This window comes from Vidua macroura, chromosome 3 (genome assembly GCF_024509145.1).
Source record: "Vidua macroura isolate BioBank_ID:100142 chromosome 3, ASM2450914v1, whole genome shotgun sequence".
Classification (NCBI taxonomy): Eukaryota; Metazoa; Chordata; class Aves; order Passeriformes; family Viduidae; genus Vidua; species Vidua macroura.
This window is the reverse complement of record NC_071573.1, coordinates 58,032,623-58,052,819: the sequence shown is the minus strand read 5'-3', so window position 1 is coordinate 58,052,819 and position 20,197 is coordinate 58,032,623. Positions and strand designations below refer to the sequence as shown.

At 39.6% G+C, this 20,197-nt stretch overlaps 1 protein-coding gene across 7 annotated transcripts; it reads right to left on the bottom strand.

Annotated features, from left to right (window-relative positions):
- Window positions 1-1,781: 1,781 nt before the first annotated feature.
- KATNA1 (katanin catalytic subunit A1) lies at window positions 1,782-19,945 on the bottom strand. Of its 7 annotated transcripts, none has more exons than XM_053972737.1 (12): window positions 19,837-19,945; window positions 17,524-17,784; window positions 14,849-15,023; window positions 13,981-14,138; window positions 13,017-13,200; window positions 10,990-11,111; window positions 9,501-9,606; window positions 9,012-9,170; window positions 7,795-7,921; window positions 6,159-6,293; window positions 5,758-5,884; window positions 1,782-2,123 (listed from the first exon to the last, which is right to left on the bottom strand). In XM_053972737.1, exons 3-12 carry the CDS (start codon window positions 15,017-15,019, stop codon window positions 1,925-1,927), a joined length of 1,488 nt encoding a protein of 495 aa, XP_053828712.1. In that variant the 5' UTR covers window positions 15,020-15,023; window positions 17,524-17,784; window positions 19,837-19,945; the 3' UTR covers window positions 1,782-1,924. The 7 variants fall into 7 exon arrangements, 6 of the variants coding, with proteins under 6 accessions (XP_053828712.1, XP_053828714.1, XP_053828713.1 ...); XR_008436167.1 differs by lacking the exons at window positions 17,524-17,784; window positions 19,837-19,945 and adding exons at window positions 3,456-3,576; window positions 16,388-16,743 and having other exon boundaries at window positions 2,086-2,123; XM_053972739.1 differs by lacking the exon at window positions 17,524-17,784.
- Window positions 19,946-20,197: the final 252 nt, after the last annotated feature.

The window sequence follows — 20,197 nt, the reverse complement described above, 5'->3', positions numbered from 1 at the left end:
TAGTGGTAGGTTCCTAGAAACAGCAATATCATCTCCTCACAAGCACCTCACTGCAGCCCTTCCTGCCCTCAGAACTGTGTATCACCACATTGTGTGTTCCAAACCAAAATGAACCTCTGAGCTACAAAATCAGCCTCTATCACATTTTCTTTCCTGTACTATGCATTAGAGAGATGTTAATTTTGTTCAATCAGTGAACAGGGCTGGTTGAGTACCAAATTACTGCTTTTAAGTTGAGGTTTACTTTAGGAGTTCTCAAAATATATCACACTTAGTCTAAGTAGCCCCTTAATGGACTGCTGCCAAGGTCCAAAGCTTGCTTACTCTCCCTTCTTATGTGGGAGACAGATTAAGTATTCTGGTTTGTTTGCAGTGAGTTATGAGAAGAAATCTGCAACAACAACTGACAGATACACTCTTATCCTTACATACAAACAGAAAAGTAAGTACTAAGAGTACCTACATCTTCAAAATATTGTGTATTTTTATTAACTCTGACACATAAGACTATCCAAAAATAGTAAATTTGTTTTCCGTTCTGGAAATGGACGTCTATAACATACACCTGTATACTCACCTCAACCTTTTCATTTTATTTCTGGGTTCATCATGCCAGGTCCACCCAGGGATTCAGGAGCTCTCAGTGTCTTACTTGAGCCTCTCATTGCTGACACTGCTGGAAGTCCCTTTACAGCATGTCCAGCTGTCACTTACAACATAGCGACAAATTTTAGGCACGTGAACAAGATGCTCACAATAATGCCATTTACACAGCTGTCTTTGAGATGCATTTGCCTCCTACTCAGACTGCAACTTTGCATTACCATTACGAGCAGGAATTCCACAGCCAGCTTTATACAGCATTTATCTACCATCTGGAACAAGTCCAGACCTATTTGATTCATGAAAAATAATGAAGTTTATCCATAAGCAGAGCTACAGTTGGCTGCACTGGGAGGAGCTAGCAGGAAGAAAAGTTTCCCAAACAATAGAAGATGGGAAGAAATTAAAGGTGGTTTAGTTACAATTACCACTGTTCAGCAAAATCTAAAATTATTACCTTGATGGTTACTGCTGACTCAGATAATAAGTGGCATGTAGAAGCAGTTAAATAATGAAAAAAGAGAATTTAGATTATGAACTGAGCACAAACACAACACATGCTGCCTTACCAGAATAATCGTGTAAACCAGGACCCAACTCACCAGTCTAACATTTTGCTGCTTGCAGTACCAAGACAGTCAAGGAAGAAACACCTATTTCAGAATTAATGCCAGAAAGCTTTTGATTTCTCAGACTAACAAGGAAACTATACATGTGACAGCATCACTGCTGGCTGCTCAGAATTAGTTTACACCAGCTGGACATATTTTAATCTTTTAGCAGCTGCTGTAAACCCATGATGATCTTAACCCCTTGCTCAAACTCCACTAACTTCATTCACTGTTCCAGCATGAGGGTTGCTGTTCCACATCTAAGCCTTTGCACAGGTTCTTTAACAACAGTTTAATGTCAGAATTCTCCAAGATCAGCTAGGAAAACTACCTTGTGTAACTGCATCTTGTTTGTCCAATTTTCAAGTTCTCAGCATCCCTGACTCACTTAGCAGGGCTAGCTTGGGGGGTTTTATTGACATAAAAGCAATTTTTCAAGAGTAAATACTGATGAAAGGAGTTCTAGTATTAAAGGAATTTTAAAATCTTGACAATCAAATCAGATACCATCAGCATCTGAGAAAAATGGGTGACTTCTGAGCTAGTTCAAAAAGAGCTAGGCAGAACTTGCATTTTAGAAAAAACTTTATTTAGACATCTGTTGCTCTTAAATTACAAAAGTTAAAAAGAGCACGCAGTGCACTGACACGTCACCAATTACTTCTAAAGCTGTTTTAAGACATAAGGTGGTTTGTTCGAGAGAAGACAACTCAACATGATCCAAACTCAACTATCCATTTCTCGTATTTCTCAATGTCCGCAGCAGAAACAGATTTAGAAACTTTCTTCAAAGCTATTTCAAAGTCTTCCATAGTTGTTGGCATGTGCATTTCATCTCGGGGAAGATTTCTGATTTCTTCTGGTGTCAAGCCTTCAATACGCCTCCTCATAGCCATCAATGATGCATCTCTAGTTAGGAGGGTAAGAAAATAAAATCATTACTCAAATACAGGATGGTGAGTTCAGTTGTTTGAAAGGCTCAACACAGCATTCCAGTTAAGCTGCTGCATTCAAAAAGATTCAATAAAGAACTGTAAACTTTTATAGGAAGATCTCCAAGTGCTTGTACAAGCTACATTACCACACTATCCATAGTTTTCAAACATGGCATTATCCTCACCAGGTATCTGATCAGCTACTATTCATAGGCTAGGCAAAAGAGGTAAAGACAAACTGGTTTACCTGATGTCACTGCATGCCTATGATGTAGCTGCTGTTTATAGTATTTTTGAACAGGAAGAACGCAATAACAAATTCACTCCTCCTAGATATAGATGGAGTAGCTGGAGGGTTTTGAATGTTTCCTGGTTTGAACAAGAATCCCACTTCAAAGATGGAGGAGTCAACAGTATCTACCTCCAACCTGTACACTCAAGAGCTAAATGTTAAATAACAAAATCTGTTCTGTCTGTAGCTCCTCAAACTTTGGGCCTTAATGAGCACTGACTGCTTTTACAAGCGTGTCATTTTCTTAAGTGTTAGGTTTGACTACATTTAGATTTCCAGCAGTAAATGTGGTAGCAGCAGATGATGAGCTAGCGAGGTGATAATTAGATAACACTGGAAGGCTGAAGTTCCTGCTAATTCACTGTTACAGATCTTATAATAACAAGAAAACACTGCTAATCTGCCTAGCAGTAAAAAAGATGGAAGTGTAATCTTGGTGATATCACAACAGTATATTGTGCCATATCAGAAGGTAAAAATCCAAAGAGAGAAAAACTTACACCCTGTCTTCTGGAAGAATTTAGAAAAATGGTTTGAGTATATTCTGTTTCAGTACCATCCCCTCCCGCTAAAGGAAACCATAACTCTCAGACTTCAGGAATTTACTAAATAATTCACAGAATATTCCTGCTGGAAGCTGGAAGAGACCCACAAGGATCATCAAGTCCAACTCTTAAATTAATGGCCTGTACAGGGATCAAACTCACAACCTTGATATTATTAGCACCATGCTCTGATCAACTGAGCTAATACTCAGTGTAAATTAATAAATCAAAATCTCTTAATACAGGAAGTAAAATTTCAGGACAACCAAAAGGTTGCCTTGTTGAACTCCATCTCAACCAAATATCACCATGCTTTGCTGTTACAACATAATTTGTAAACCATAAATTACTGTTACACAATGGGGTGAGGGGACATTCTATGCATCTAATTTGCTTTCAGACAACAGTTAAAAAAACCAGGAAGTCCAGCAAAAACAATCCAGCCAATCAACCAACAGGCCCGTCATACCTTAGCACACTGACAGAACTGAAATGCAGCTGCCACCACTTCCCTTTTGTGAAGTCATTTTATGGACAGTCCAGTATTCCAAACTGAACTCCTGGTGCTTTCTCAAATGCACTGTTGGTGCCTGGAGAAGCACCAAAGCTGTACTGAAAACACAGGCAGCCACCCATTGGAAGACACAGCAGGGGCCAGTTCTGTTCTAAAGGCCTTTCAACACTGACAGTCCACCCAAAACAATAATTCAAAGTTACTTCATACTCACATCTAATCTGCAATTTGGATGCATTTTGTATTTCTGGAATTTTAAAATTAAGGTTATGTGCTGATTGCTAGGAACTGTAGTGTTACCTCTGACTGATTTTCACTCTGGCTCAGCAAACTTTGGACTTCACCTCAAATTCTTTAAGATAGGAGGGTAATTTCAGTAAACCACAGCTCTTGGTCCACTTATGTTTTGCTTGTGTCACTAGCAAGGACTATCATAATATCCAGGTTTGAACTTTACCCTGCTTACAGCCTGAGAGCATGAACCATAAAAAAGCACTTTTAAATCATCTACATCTTTTTGTCTCAATGTAAATGAAACAATCATATCCAAGAGCTATTTCTCCTGACACCATGACCGAAGTGCAAATACACAGGCTAATACGAGTACTTTCTTAGTGATTTCAAACCATGTACATCCAAATCTCAGTTCATCTGGATTTCTGCTTGCTGCCACCTCAGTCATCACTTCAGAGACTGCCACAAATAGAAGATTCAGATATTTCTTTGTGTTTTTTAGTCTGTTTACCTTTTTTTTTTTTAATAGTATTTGTACTAAAAGGCTTTGGTTGAAAAAATCAAAGGTAACACACATAAAATTCACAGAAAAACATTACAAGTATTTTCATTTCTAAAATAAGTGTATTGATATTCAGTATAAAATTAATTACAAACAACAAACACTGAACAGACTGGAGGAGACAAACTGCAGGTAAAATGCACAAAACAGCTGACTAAGTAAACTCTTTCATACAACATGAACCTATTAGCACAAACTCCTTTCAAAGCAGAACCAAAGATCAAAAGAACACTAGAAATTCATCTCACAAACCTACAAATGAAACAAATCTCCACAACAGATTCAGAGCAACTAACATACCATTATTTTCCCAGACACTGTGCAAGGTTTGTTCAGGAAACTCTACTGAGGCTCCAAACTTTTAGCTCAGCCTGCAGTGGCCCTGCTGACAGAGCCTTTGGTGGCAGCTTTGTGTACAGGCTGCTTGCTTTCATCCCTGTGGCACAGCACATTGTCCTCTCAGCTGTGCTGACACGTGTCTGCAGAGCCGTGTCAGGAATCTAGGCAAGAAACGGATCCGTGTTTCAGGGAGTAGCCAGGAGGTGCTTTTACTCCAGCTCTCTCATCCTGCTCAAAGCCCACAGAATGGGCTGGAACAACTAGGAGCTCAAGCCTTGCCCTGCCACGCTTCAGTGCTACCTCCAAAGCCTGAAAGCAATGTTACACAGGTGCTCATCAGATGACAACAGCATCTCAAGCAGCTTCAGCTCTCTGTCCCGTACTGCAGGTCTTGGAGCTTGCCACTGTTACAGCTGTGCCAGTGCAAGTCTTTTGATGTAAACAGGACAACTAACACTTGTCTCTTAACAGATCAGTCCTCTCCTTCTCTTTCCAATTTTTCAAAGAAAATATAAGGGAAGAATTAGAAGATATTTTTAGCCAATTATTTCAGGAATCTAGGCTAGATTCCCACAATCAACTGTATGCCAACAGTACCGAGGAGACAGGGAAATAAAGGAGGCAGCAGAAAACTTTAATCAGTCTCATCACAAAAACCGATGTGCTGAGTACACAGCTTGTACCATCACACCAGACTCCACCTCTGCCATGTCATGAAAGAAGAAAATTCCATGTTTTTACTTTAGTTATTCCAGCCTCTATCACTGTTGCCTCTCACATACGGATTTCTGCAGAAGTCATACAGCTCAAGCAGAATGACTGAAACTCTACAAGTTAAAGTTAACCATCCTCTGGATAATCCTCATGCATGGAATTTAGTCTATATGAAAGAAGGTGGAATTTTACCTAAATCACAGCTTATTAGATTACTAGGTTGCAACTACTCTTCAAATGGAAATTTAGGTAAATATTAATGCCGTATTTCAACTTTTAGTCATACATAAAAGACAAGTTACAGTCCATTTTTATCCAATCACTTTAATCATGTAAACTGGCTACCTTACAAACAGTTTTCCCGAAGTTTGCAGCAGTAGTAACACAAATGATGCAATGTCAGCTTACCTGCACACATTGGTTATGTCTGCACCTGAATAACCTTCCATTTTCTCAGCTATGTTTGCAATGTCAACATCATCAGCCAGTTCCAGCTCTCGCAGATTTATTTTTAGGAGTTCCTCTCTACCTTTGGCTAATCACAGAAAAGAAAATTGAGTCTGTACAATTTACTTTCTGAAGATAAATAATAAATTGAAGAAGGATAAGAGAGAAGAATGAGAAAAAGGACGCTCTACTTGCTACAAGAGTAAATGTTCATCTTTAGATTTCAGCTGGTCCTGAATCCATAAGTGAATTTGCATATACATATCAATTAGATTTTTAAAACAAGTGACCAAAACTAAAGGAATGTTGATAAAAGTTTAGATTTTAGAAGTTTTAACCATCCTCTCCCCAATTCTTCATACCTGATGGTAAAGGAATATAAATTCTCTTTTCTAGTCTCCGTCTTAGGGCTTCATCAATATCCCAAGGAAAATTAGTAGCAGCAAGTACCATGACCATCTTAGAAGGGTCATCATTTTCAGTAGCCCCCCCAACACCTGCAGTGGAGAAAAGAGGAGGTAAAATAGACATATGTTTTTTTGAAATTTCATGTACAGAGAAAACATTTCTGCAGTATTAAAGCAGAACTGTATTCTACTGCACTTTAATGAGCCCAAGCATAATAGAATCACCAAGCGCAACAGAGCTTGTTTTTTCATCTCTATGACAGCCAGCAAGCATAAACGGAAGCTTGGTTTAAAGAGCAGCAGGGCCACAGGGCACTGCTCAGACCAGGAAGTTCCCCTCTATCATGGCCAGAATGGTTTTACAGCACAGTTATTTGTACTTCTGCCACAACAGTGGCTCAGTTTTCACACCAACATCTTGTAGCAGCCTGTGAGGAAACAAAACAACACCAAACACCATCACTACACCAAAACCCAACATCCCCCACAGCATTCACCAACAGCCACACTAAAGCAGTATGACTCCCCTACAAGGTGTCTTCACTTCTGAAATCAGGCCAAAGGTTTCATATGTACAGCTGGACTGTGTGAACTGATGAAGTGAATGTCTAAATTTGGTGGACTAAATCAGAAGTTCTTAGAGACAGACAGAGCACCTCAGTTTCTAAATACTATGAATCTGCTACAACAGGAAGACAGTAATTTTGCTGAAGTTGCTACTCTCAGTATCTACTGGTTTTGCTTAGAACAACAGGATTGGGCTGTTGTACCTAGCTGTTGTACCTAGTCTGCCTGAGAGTCTATATATAAAACACAATTTATTAATGCCTAAGTAAAAGGATTCAAATAGTTCTTACTAATAAAATCAGATTATGTACATACCTAATATGAGAACAGTATTAGAGCTCTGCTGCTCTTTAAATACAAAAATAAAAGGGTACCAACATCAGAGAAGGAGAAATAAATATGCAAATGTTCTGACTCATGGAATTCTATCACAAATCAGTCCATAGATTAACACTTCTCAGTGTTCCTTTCCTTCTCTCTGCTCCTCAGAATATAAAATGGATGCCTCTATAGCAACTCTGCGTTGTTACCTACTTTTGAACTTCACTGATTTGTGAAATTTTAGCCATATATCTGTAGTGAACTCAGTATTACGAAATGAAAACACTCCCAACCACTTCTATAAAACAGAAGATCTTCAATTGTTACTTATATTTTTAGGAGAAAAAGAGATCCCAAAGAAGTTAAGTGTAATACTGCCTTTGAAGTTTAAATAGAAACACGTAACAGTTCTTTTGAAGCACTTTTTACTTAATTTTGAAGAAGTGAGAGAAGCAGGTTTTTTTTTTTTCCTGCTGCTCTTTTGAAATACTGTATTTTCCACTGAATCTTCCTTATTCTGTGTCACTAATATAAGATCATAGCTCAGAGGCCAAAAGAATGTTAAATAATGTCACCTGTAGCTTTTAACCCAAATTTCACGTAAGGCTTTTGAAAAACTGCTTCTGAAGAATGAAGTTTTCTATTTTTTTTTGGCCCTCAATTTTCCTCCAGTCCAGCAGTTCCCAGTGATCAGGTTATTTACCATCCATTTGAACTAGCAGTTCTGCCTTCACACGTCGGCTGGCTTCATGCTCCTCCGAAGTTCCCCTGCGGCTACAGATGGAGTCTATCTCATCAATAAATATGGTTGTTGGGGCATAAAATCGAGCCTGAAGAAAACAAATTATAAAGCAGAAGCTGAAACAGCAGTTCACTCCCACTTAAGAAGTAGCAGCATATTCAGAGCAGAGTAATGATGTATTTACCCCAGCTCCTAGGTATCAAAGGATCCCCACCCTTCCCTCTCTTGGACCCCAGTACTCAGGTACAGAGCAGCTGTGCATTCATCCAGAGCCTTTGAGTAGAAGGGCTTTTGGCAAGGACATGTAGTTAGGGCTATAAACAAACATTTCACAAGCTATAGGCAGTTTCCCACATTAGGAGAAACATTTAAAACTGTGAAAGTCATCACAGAATGCTTGAATAATATTTCAGTTAAAGCCAGGATGAATGTTAAGCTGGGACATCATGACATGGAACCTGTCCAAGAGATAGGTCAACTGCAAAGTAACTGACATTTTTGAAAACAAGAGCATTTAAAGACAAGGATGCAGAATAATAAAAGCTATTGTATTAGAGGAGTTGAGATGCTGTTCATTGTGTTATCTGCATTTTTGACCAATCACATTCAATGAGCTGGTATCCTGCCTAACAAACTATAATGTAAAAGATCTTTTATTTCCTGCCTTTTCTGATTACTGTAACTCTGCTGTACCCTTCAGTACTGGGCACCCTAGCAAACACTGCACGCACACCTGGCAACACATGGAAAAAAAAGACAACTATCTTCTGAGTATTATGTGCTCTAAAGCCAACTACAGTTTAGAAGGCCACTTCTTTTAACCACAAACAAAAAACCACAAAACACACAGCCTAAATAGGGTTCTCACCCAGAAAGCAATTAATTCCATCCCTAGATTTCCATTCAAGTATGTTCTATAGCACTCACCAGCTTATAGTGAGCTACCTCTAATGTAGCAAGCTAACCCTGAAAATAAAAGACAACCTCTTTTTCAGCTTTTATAAATCCATTTAGGAATAACCTCGAAATGCAAATGGGCAAATGAAAAATGCCCCAAGCATTTGAAGTTTGGAGAGTTGTTTAAGTATGTTATAAGTTTGAAACCTTGGTATGGTTTCACTGTTCCAGACGTATTCTACTTCACTATCTCCCTGTCCGTGTTCAGAAACTTAAATTACCATTTCAAACAGCAGACGAACAAGTTTCTCAGATTCTCCTCTGTATTTTGAGGTAAGTGTGGAAGAAGAAACATTGAAAAAAGTTGTCTTGCATTCAGTGGCTACAGCTTTTGCTAGGAGGGTCTTTCCAGTACCAGGAGGACCAACCATCAGCACACCCTATAAAAAAGACCCACTTTTAGGACAAGAATCAAAACAGAGAATTTTACATTTTGTTTAGTGTAATAGTAAACTACTGGATATAGACTTTCCCTTGAAAAGTTATTCAAAGGTAAGTAACGAGTATCATGGCTTACTCACAAACACCTAGCTGAAGACAGTGTGCAGGTATCTGGCTGACATCTTTATTTTGTTGTTATTTACAATAAATCTTGTTACTAAAACATGAGAAGAATTTATTTAAACTATAAAACATTTGAAATTTCTAGTTCTGCCAAGATCTAATCTCAAAATCCTACTTATGATCGCAGGAGCAGATTTTTTTCATACCTTCCAGGGTCTTCTAATCCCCTTGAAAAACTCTGGCATCCACATTGGTAAAACTACAGCTTCCTTAAGCAGCTTTTTGGCTTCTACTAAATCAGCAATGTCATCCCTGACAAGAAATAGAAAGTTGTTTGACAGATTCAGACAGGAGGTAAAAGAATCACTCCACAGCTCAAAAAACTGCACAATTAAACTTATTGTTATGCATTGGTTCTCCCATAAATCTAATTCATTTTCCTGAATTATTTACGTTCTAATGGCAAAAGCCTGTATCAGCTACAATTGACATCTGCCTGGCAGACTCCAGATGGATGCAAAAGCAAAAAAAACCCATGAACTATTTCACTAGAGCACCACTGTCAATATTCAGAGAAAGACAAGGAGTAGAAAGTAGGTTGGTTAAACTTAGTCTAACTACCAATTATGCTTTCTCGTTTTGCTGAGAGGTTGGATGTCCCTGAAACTGTAAATACCATCTTTCATTATCACAAGAACAACTCACTGAAGACTAATAAATGGAGTGAAATTAAACAGAATGTTTAGATTTTTTTTTTCAGAGTTATAAAAGTATTAATTCTTAGATATCTTATAGGCTGGTCTTATTTTCTTGAAAGTAACTTTCAGGGCATTCCTCTTATCAGCATGTGCCCAAGTAACATTTTCATTTCAAAACAAATCTATATGAAGAACTGGTTTAAAACCTGAAGTCGTAATTTAAGATTTGATATAAAAACTGAAACATATATTTAAATATTAAACTGAAATACAAGGCAGTTGCATGCACACAAAGCGTTCTGTGGGACTGTTCGTTTTTTGGTTTTTTTTAAGCCTACTTTATTTGCTCATTTAATCCTCACAAAACCACCTAAGCTTGGAAACATTTGGAATACAAAACAAGCTTTATATAAGGTTTAATATTTAACACATTTATGTAAAGGTACTGGCACAGGGTTATATTTTATACTAATGGCCACATTACATCCAGCAACATTTCAAAGGGTTCCTACATTGACATAACTTCTTTGTTAATCAGTTTTCTGTCTTGATATGCAAGATAGAGTAGCAACACAGATTTTCAAATGAAGAGACACTGACAGAAATTAGGAACTTTTACATTGCAAAAGAGTATCTCAAAAATTGCTATTAGGACTCTCAAAAAATTTTGAGAAGCTTTGTATGGCCAAGTTCGACAGGACTTTAGGGAACTTGATTTAGAGAAAGATGTGCTTGCCACAGCAGGGGACAGCTTTAGCTGATCTTTAAAAGTCCATCCAGCCCAAACTATTACATGAATCTATGTGTGGAAAAAGAATTTTTTGAGCTCTAGAAGTATTCAACTACATAAAAAGTTTAGTTGCCTATTTAAAAGCGGTAAGGAAAACCTGTATGTACTTTTTATATGTAAGTATCTGTTAAAATAATTAATTCTTGTCATATCATGTGAGAGGAAACAGAAACAACTCAAGAGAGTAGCAGCAGTACTCAAACTTACCATCGGATGTTGGGATTCTGAGAAATTATATCTCTCTCCAAAGCTTCTACTAAATCTTTGTCATATCCAGTACTATCAAATTTCTTTGGTTCAGACTCTGAAATCTCAGATGTGGATTTGTTCTACATATAAAGGATACAACAATGTAAATATATAACAATGGTCATGCTACTAATGAATTTTTACAAGTCCACAACAGCATCATACTTTTAGAAGGTGGCAACATAAACCAGCATGAAAATTATGAAGCATCCATATTACAGCTGCACTGCAGGATGGATCTGTGTGTTTCACCCAGATTTCTGTACTGCCCTGGTTCCATTTCCTTCTCCCCAAAGCCAGCATATTGTACTGATGCAGTTTCTTTGTTTTGGTACCTAATCAAAACTGCATACACCTATCCCAGTGTTAACAGTTTCTGCCTCTTCTCCCAAAGAAATCTGAAACTATCTGAGACACAATAGGGGGAAATTGTGTGTAAGACTGGACCACAAAGTGTCACACTGAGAGTATCTCAAATTCTCTAAGTGTCACAAATACGTCATGTATGTGGGACACAAAAAAAAATTAAGCATGACTTCCATATGTAGAATGAGCAATGGTGATCTGCACAGAGACCACAGGGGTAAAACCAGAGCTAATTAACTGATACAGAAGCATGGACATGAACAGCAGAGAAGCAGCTCTGCAGCAGAGTCGAAGCAAAGAAGCTACATAGTTGAAAGGGCTCAAACGGCAGAGACCATGCAACTGAAAGGAAATAAAATGCACTAGACATACCCTGGTTTTATACATTTAACAGCAAGCACTGGTGATGACAGAACAACTGTAAAAGAGAAAAAGAGACCTATCCTGTCTCTCTGTGGGTATATTCTGATGGAGAGAGGATTATCACTCAAAGACAATCTAATTTAGCTCCTAATAAAAGTAGTAGCTTACACAGCTAAACAATTCCACCCTTGTAGATTATACTACATCCACAGGCCATGACATCTTAACACAACTTAAGGTTGCTGAAGCTAACTAACTATTGCATGGATATTTATTTAGACACTGAAAAAATATGAATCTGCTGTTTCCTGTATGGTCTCCTACCTTGGTCATCTGCTAAATTTATGGAGACCAGAGCACAAAGCAAAAATTAAAGCACTCTGATTGCCAAGAACTGATCATAGTTCAAGTATGCTGGGGTTTTGTTCATTTACAACTCAAGAAAGTATGGAGCTAGCAGCATATCTCAAAAGAAAAAAAAAAAAGAAACAAAAATAAGGCAAAGGTCTCATTTAAGGATTAAGTAAATTTTGATATGCTTTGGAAGAGGCAAGTCAATCTTGGTTTAAATTATACTCAAAGCAATTATGCCACAAAGACGTTCCATGTGAATGAGCTCTACCGGGCTCTACATCAGAAATTCAGTGATATCACTTTAAACCACTTTAAATCACTTCAAGTTGCAGTAAACACATCACAGAACCAGAGAATGAGTCAGGCTAGAAGAGACCGCAGTGGGTCATCTGGTCCGACCTCCCTGCTCAAGCAGGGTCGTCCCAGAGCACGTGGCGCAGGATTGTGTCCAGAAGGTTCTTGAGTACCTCCAGTGAGGGAGACTCCACAACCTCCCTGGACAATCTGTTCCAGTGTGTGGTTACCCATACAGTAAAAAAGTACTTCTTCCTGTACAGGTGGAACTTCCTGTGCATCAGTTTCTGCCTGTTGCCTCTTGTCCTTTTGCTTGGAACCACCAAGAAGAGCCTGGAAACATCCTCTTGGCACACACCTTCAGATACATTTACCAGATCCCAACTTCCCAGAGCAATTGTTTGTTTTTAATTAATCCATAACCAACACTGTGCACAAAAGAAAAGACACCTTACAAGGTGAGATTCAAATCAGCACGCTGACATGAACAGAAGAAACATTTTATAGGCATGTCATTTTCTAACACACTTTATAATACATTTTATAATTTCAATAATAAGAAAGCACAACTGAGCTTCTCAACTCCATGAAGCTATTTTCAAGTTTACCTTTTCCTCTTTTCCTTTATTTTGCTGATCCTTTTTTTCCCGGCTGCGGACTGCCTTCCCTTTATCATTGGGGTTCCGAGAGGAGGGACGGTGAGAGCCTCTGACAGCTGCACTCATACGATTATTGTGGCCTCTGCAATCACTGCACGGAGCAGACTGACGCTTCCTGGGTCCTGGCGAAGGTCTAATTAGTTGTAACATATGCAAAAAGCCTCAGTGTAAAGCCACTGGTGAGCACCACACAACCCAATCAACTGGTTACAAACTGAAAAGCCATTTGGCTCAAGATAAAAATCTGTATGTCAGAAACAAGACAGATATTTTTAGATGGTGACTAAAACATCCATTTTCCCTGTGCCACAAGCTCAGGGTCCACCTGTTTAAAACAAGTGCCTTGCTTTGTATATTTCATCAGTAGAAGTAATATGGAGCTCAAAAAATTAACAAACAAACAATAATTTGACAATACAGTTAAAGTAATCTAATAGTCACTTTCTGTCAAAATGCACAGTTCTGTGACTGCTTTGCACGTACGTCTGTCCCTTCCTTCATGCTACCCCTGGCATGTGTTAGAACTTCCAGTGAACCAGGTCAGATAGCTACTCACAAAAAAAGGCAAAAAAACAAAACAAAAACCACTAGACACACAGAACAATGTCTTTAGCATCTTGAACCAGCTAATTAATGCCAACAGAGACAAAAGTGAAATAAAAACTCAAAACCAAAAACCAAACAACTCGGGCAACAGTGTGTGGGGGGAAGAACCTTGACATTAGTCAGGACTATGTAAGATAAAACCCCCAGAACGTTCACCTGACACCTCCTTCACCACAAATGGTGTCAGGCTGGTGGTGCAAGTGTTACACATCTAAGCTCAAGAACAAAAATTATACCACAACAGGCTGAAGTCAATGCACACTTTGTCCTGATAAATATTAATTTAGGTCTTCAGGTTTCCTCTTACCTACGTTCAGCAGGTACTGGCAAAGACCAGACTTCTGCATCGTGAGCTGGTAATTCTTGTTGTGAGGCTTTCAATGGAGTATTGTCTAGTTTAAAACTCTCCAGTGTTTTCATTATATCTTTCACATGCTTAGCTTCCACACTTATCTCCTGCCAAACCTGATTTTAAAAAAAGGTAGATTAAGCACACTGGAAATAAGTTTGTAACAGTCCTCTGTTCAATCCCATGAAATGCCTGGATGGATTCCACAGGGTTTAATGAGCTACCTAATCCTACTTCAGTAAACAAGAATTACACACATTAGATATTAAGGAAGTTTTTCTGCCTTCCTCAGCACATTTAAAGAACAAACGAAGAGATTTTGGATTTAGTATCAAAGAGACTTTTGACAAGTTTTGCAGATTAAACAGGTACGACAGAATCTAACAGACTAAATATCAATCAAAAGTATCAACCTAATAGGTAGAATATCAATGAAAAAAAAAGAAGAGTTTTTTTGTTGAGGACAAATGATCAACTTCCTGTTAAGGATCTTAGCCCCACTAAAACATCGAGGGAAATAAGACCCTAAAGATACCAGGTGAAAAAACTTGAACATAACAGGGGTACTCATCAGCATAGCTGTCAGGGCAGACATTGCACTTGCTCCTCAGAGCCATGTTACATTGACTGTTCTGCCACTGTCAGACAAAGAAGTCATAAAGATGACTTAAATAAGTCTATATAACAAAAAAGAAGCCTATATATAACAACACTACTTTATGAGAGAAGGGGATAAGTCTTTTCATATTTTTGTTTGCAATAAGATAGGCAATTCTTGCTACTTCAATGCTTTTCCCTCAAAATGTCCCAGAAAAGTGCTATTTACCTGCTGCCATTTCTGCTGCAGGTAGGTATCTCTCACAGAGTACAGATACTTATTCATTTGGTCAAGAACTCCCTGGTAGTAGACCATTGCAGAGTCGTAATTTCCCAGTAAGGCATATTCACGGGCCAACTTCACATTCTCAATGATCATAACAAGGCTCATGTTCAACATGAAGCTGAAAAAAAGAAGGAAATATTAAAAAAGTAAAAAACCAACTGAGGACTGAAACAATTTTTTGCAAGTATTTTCATACGCTTATTATCTCATTTGGCATATTAAAACACAGAAGCTGAGAAAATGCTGGTTACAAAAAAAAAAGGCCTAAAATGAATGTCATACATATAAAAAGATAATTGATGTTCTATTAGTAGAAATTAAGCTTTTCACATTACAGCTTTGTTTCTTGTCATGGAGTTTCTGCCAAAAAGTCCATGTAAGATATGTAGATTTAAGTGCATTATTACAAGTCACAGTTGCATGCTCTCCTTACCTCTTTATTCTACTGTAAGATAAATTAGTATTTTACTGTGCCTGGCCTGTCTTGTGTGGTTTAAAAAAAACTCTCAAAAATACCAAACAAGCAATAAATCAAAGCCCTTCTTCCTAATGCATTATGTTTTCTTAATTTTTTTTATCCTTAATTCTGTGCATGAGAGTTTTAATAGTCTGATTTTGCCTTGTGGAAAACACTATTCTCCCATTAGCTTGATTTTACAATTCCTCAAATTTATTTAATGTTTCTTTGAAACAAATATCCACCTTCCATGCCCAGCTTGCACCTTCCTATCACCTTCATTCTTACACCTACAAAGAAACCCCTGAAAAACATCAAGGCTGTTTAAGTTATCACTGAAAGGTAAGCAAAAGCCACAATCAAACCTTTAGTATGTAACCACCCACTTTATTTAATGCATTTTTCAAACCATGCTGTTTTTCCCTGTCAGTGGTGCTTGTTTGTGGTTTTTTGGAGCAAACATCATAGACGACTATTTCCACTTTGCAGCACTAACAGAATCTGCACTTTTAGATTAGAATAGCACAGCAGTATTACTTATACAAGTACAGCAGAAGTAGAAGAAGTAGACTCATTCTTTACAGTGCTATTGTCCATGGAGCAGTTCTCTCACACTGTCAGCGTCTTATACACCCCAGCTACTTCTTCTCTAAGACAGTTGTGCAGTCTCCGCTTTTCTTGTCTCTTACACACCAAGAATTTCCCCACTCTCCTCATAATTTCCTAACCAGGCACAGAAAACACTGAAATCAGCAAAAAAACACAGCTGCAAGAGAGTCATCCTGCTCTCATTTTGGTACCTGTACCCAGTGCCAGGAAGAAGCAACTGCAGACAAACAACTCCAGCTAAGCCCTGGGATGCAGCATACTTGATACAGATCAACTATTTAAAGAATGTAAGAGGCACTAAATTCACATGCGCAATAAACAGACTTAGGCTGAATATATTTCAAGACCAGGTCAGGGTCAAGCTCAGACACATTATCAGAGGTTTCAGAAGCCACTCTTTGCACACACCTGCCAACCTGTTGCTAAAATGTGAGCTTTCCATCGTAAAGAGGGGCTGTTAAGTACAAATCAAACATTTTAGGGCTTTTACTCATTTTCTGTCCCCTTCCCAAGTAGTTTCACGTGCAGAAAAACAGCTCAGGCATTCCTGAGCCAACATCCTCTTCTTTATTTGCTTCCTTCCTCTTCCTTCCCCAGCTTCCATTAGAGCAAATAGCTGCTGTCAAAATTTTCAGTCCAGAAGAGCAAAACTCCGGCAGCAGCGGAGCTGAAGACAGGCCTCCGAGAGCCCACACCCATCCCTGCAGAGGGGACCCGCGGGGTGAGCAGGGAACCTGCTATCACAGAACCTACACCGTGTAATCTCGCTCCGGCCAGACACTCACTCGCCCAGCTGGCCGTGATGTCTACAAGCTGATACAGTTCATGTGACCACCAACTACAAAGATTAACATATCCCAAGCTAATTAGGCTTTGGAGACACAGTTTGGCTTGGGAGTTTTGTTGGTTTTAACCTCAGGAGAAAGAGCCTGAAGATGTTTGTCAACTGCTGCATGGATCATCACACAGATGTCAACAAAGTTTTCCCTGCTGTACTTAGGAGTGAGCTTTTCCACTCCTACTCATCCTACCAGATACACCTGTTTGCCTGTCCTGAGAATTCAAACCGATGACTAACACTACTGAAATCACAAGTTGAGCAAGATGCTAATACACATTTTAAAAATCAAGTAATAGCAAGTTACTAAAACCAAACTAGACTTTTAAATACAGAGGGAAGTCATAGGTAACTTTTTTCACTGAATGCTGTAGAGCAATCCAAGCAGAACAGCGACTTTATGTATACAGAAAAGAAAAAAGAAAGTTAATAAGAATAGTTTTCATCTGTAAATGTGAAAATAACTAGAATTAGGAAAAAAAAACCCAACAAAACTAAAGAGGTAAGTCAGAAACATATGAAAGCTTGGGACCAAAAGGATAGCACTGCACATAATAAAAGAGTCAATGACATTTTCAGGTTAGAAAGGGCAGAGAATATAAGGACAGAAAGTAGAAACAGACATGTAAGCAGAATAAGCCAGCAACTCGTGGAAAGAAAAGAAAAAAAAAAAAGAAGGTGCTCACTCAAGCTTATAATGGTATTGGAATCTACCTGTTTCATCAGTGCTATTGAAAATGCAAGATAATTTGGCTTAATTGAATTTGCTGCTTCATCTTGACTCATGAGAGCAAAAGCGCTTGAAGTGGCTTCCAAATACAAGGCTCTTGTGTACAAGTGAGGCAGAAAAAGCTGCTGGCTTTGCTTATGTCTGGACATGCCACTGCTGCTGCCACGACTTCAGGCAGTGTCAGAGCTGATACACTAATGAGTCCATGAGTCTGCTGCACTTTTAAGCGAAGATGGAAAGCAGCTCTAAGTGGGAAAAAGAAGAGTTAGAGTATTAATCTGAAAGTAGACTGAAGTTTGTGGCAGAAGGTGACAATCTACTGGGGCAGCTCAGCAGGGTGGAGGACATGGGAGGGACATGACTATACACAAATACAGAGTTAAACCAGAACTGAAGGGATTAAAACTCTCAAAAACTAATCCTGCACTACTTAATATTTTTTTAAGTATTTACAAATACTTAGCAATATCACATGTGTTTACAAATACTTGGTGCTATCACGTAACAGGATGTCAAAGCAGCAGGTCTGCACTTATCAGCCACAACCTTTCCATGAATCATGACCAGTGAAGTTATCTATGTTCCAACAGCCGCTGAAACAGTGAAGGGCTCACAAAGTTTACAGTGAACAGGATATAAGGAAAATAACCTAAGCACTTTTGTCTTCCAAGTTTAATTCTTCACTGTGTACAAACACATAGACTTCACAAGAATAATCACTCTTCACACCAGCTGTGAGTATATAAGGTTGTCTGAAATTAACCCATCTCTAGTTACAAAATACATTTTATCATTTGCTCCAAGGACCTAATATATTTCTAGAGTATAGAACAGCCAAGACCAGCAAGGGTTGAACCTAACAAAAGTTCAATATCCCTACAGCTTGTGAGAATGAGGTTTTGAACTTATTTTAGCCTAACCATTATCAAGAAAACCCTGGGGATACTTCATATTTTCCATAATAACTTCATGAAATCATCAATGAAATGACTGTAAGTAATTTCTGCTCACAGTTATACGTTAGAATCCAAGAACACTGCATCAATCCTGTAACACAAAGAAGTCCCCCAAACTTTAAAAAATAAGACATTGACTGATAGTGTGTCAATTACCGTGGTGGACCTGCTGACTGGAAGGCATGAACCATTCATGGAAAATACTTTCAAGGAGTTCTTCGTTCCAACCTTAATATCTGAACTAAGCCAGAGCCTGAATTTTGGCAGAGTGCGTATGTTTCCATTATTTCAGCCTGCTATACCGGCTCTGACATCAAAGCAGCCCTGCAATATTTGTAAAGTTCTCTTGGCAAGCCAGATGAGAAAAAAACACCCCATAGTAACAGCTTTCAGGGATCAGTTTTTACTGATGACATAATGCCCTGCATCACCTCCGAGTTCCCTTCCACCTTTAATACTCTTCTTCATAACATCCACGGCCAGCAACATTTGATATCAACAAGTGACTGTGTGGATTACTTGGGAAGGCAAGCTGCCAGACTTACTGGATACTAAACATAATGGTTCTCATGCAGTTGCTGTATTTAACAGTAACGGTTAGCAGAACCAAAACCAGCCACAAATCTAAGTACGGCTGGAAGTTTGTGGAAAATAAAAAATGTTTAAAAATCAATCACTAGGTAGACATACAGGGGTGGCATGTGATTTTGTGTTTTCCAGGCTAAGCCTTTCAGAAGGCTTTATTAAAGAGGCTTCTCCCCACTTCATGGGGGCTGGCATTCTTTTTGACAATCAATGTTAAATTAACAAATTTCTCTGGAAGTTTACAGAGGTCTGCGGCTGAATAGATACCTGAAATTGCTGCCTACAGCTTCTCTCTGTCTGGAGAGAAAACTTGCATCGCCGCAGATTACTGCACATTACCAAAAAGACCCAAAACAACAAAACAGGTGGAGGGTGAAGGGAGACTTCGGAAGCAGAGCTCCGTGCGTGAGCCACTACCAGCAGCCGCAGGAGCCCACCCGGGTGTGTTGCGGGGGCCGGGAGCGCCGGCCGCACACCTGCGGGCAGCGGCAGCCCCCGACAGAGATGCCCCGTGCGGCGCCGAGCACGTGTGAGCCACAGCCCTGACATAATGAGCTCCGTGGTCACGGCTGTCGCGACAGCAACTCCCGCGGCCCCTCGCCCTCGGGCCGCCGGGGCAGAGCAGCCGGAGCCCACCCGTGCCCGGGAACCCTCGGGGTTGCCCCGCCACGCGCGGCGCGGCCATCGCCCCCCGTCCTGGGCCCGCCTGTCCCTGCGGCCCGGGCCGGAGCCCGCGGGCCCCTCCCGCTCACTTACTCCTGGTTCGGAGCTCGCACCCGCGGCGGCGGCAGGAGCTCACGGCGGCACCAGCCACGACCCCTTCACTTCTTCCGCCCCCTTCCTCCCGCAGCGGCGCTGGCCCCGCCCCGGCCCTGCCCGCCACCTCCTCCCGCCGCCGCCGCCGCCGGCAATTTTTGAAGGCAAATCCGGCTACGTCACTTCCAGCCTGGTAGGACGGGGGAGAAGGTCCGCCCAGCCGGACCGACAAGGAGTTGGTGTCCGTTTGAGCGTTATTACTAAAAGCGAAGATCTGTTTTGGTTTTAAATGTTAAAGAGGAGCTGAAGGGGAAAAAAAAAAAAAAAAAAAAAAAAAAAAACAAAAAACCCACCAAATTTA

Bases quoted from the DNA above. Each gene is read 5' to 3' on its own strand.
- KATNA1 (XM_053972736.1), bottom strand. From the start codon at position 16,413: ATGGAAAGCTCACATTTTAGCAACAG. The intron at 14,139-14,848 runs GTAAATAGCACT...TTTTAAAATCAG, and splicing joins TGCAGCAGAAATGGCAGCAG to GTTTGGCAGGAGATAAGTGT. The intron at 9,607-10,989 runs GTAAGTTTGAGT...ATTTCTTGTCAG, and splicing joins CAGAATCCCAACATCCGATG to GGATGACATTGCTGATTTAG.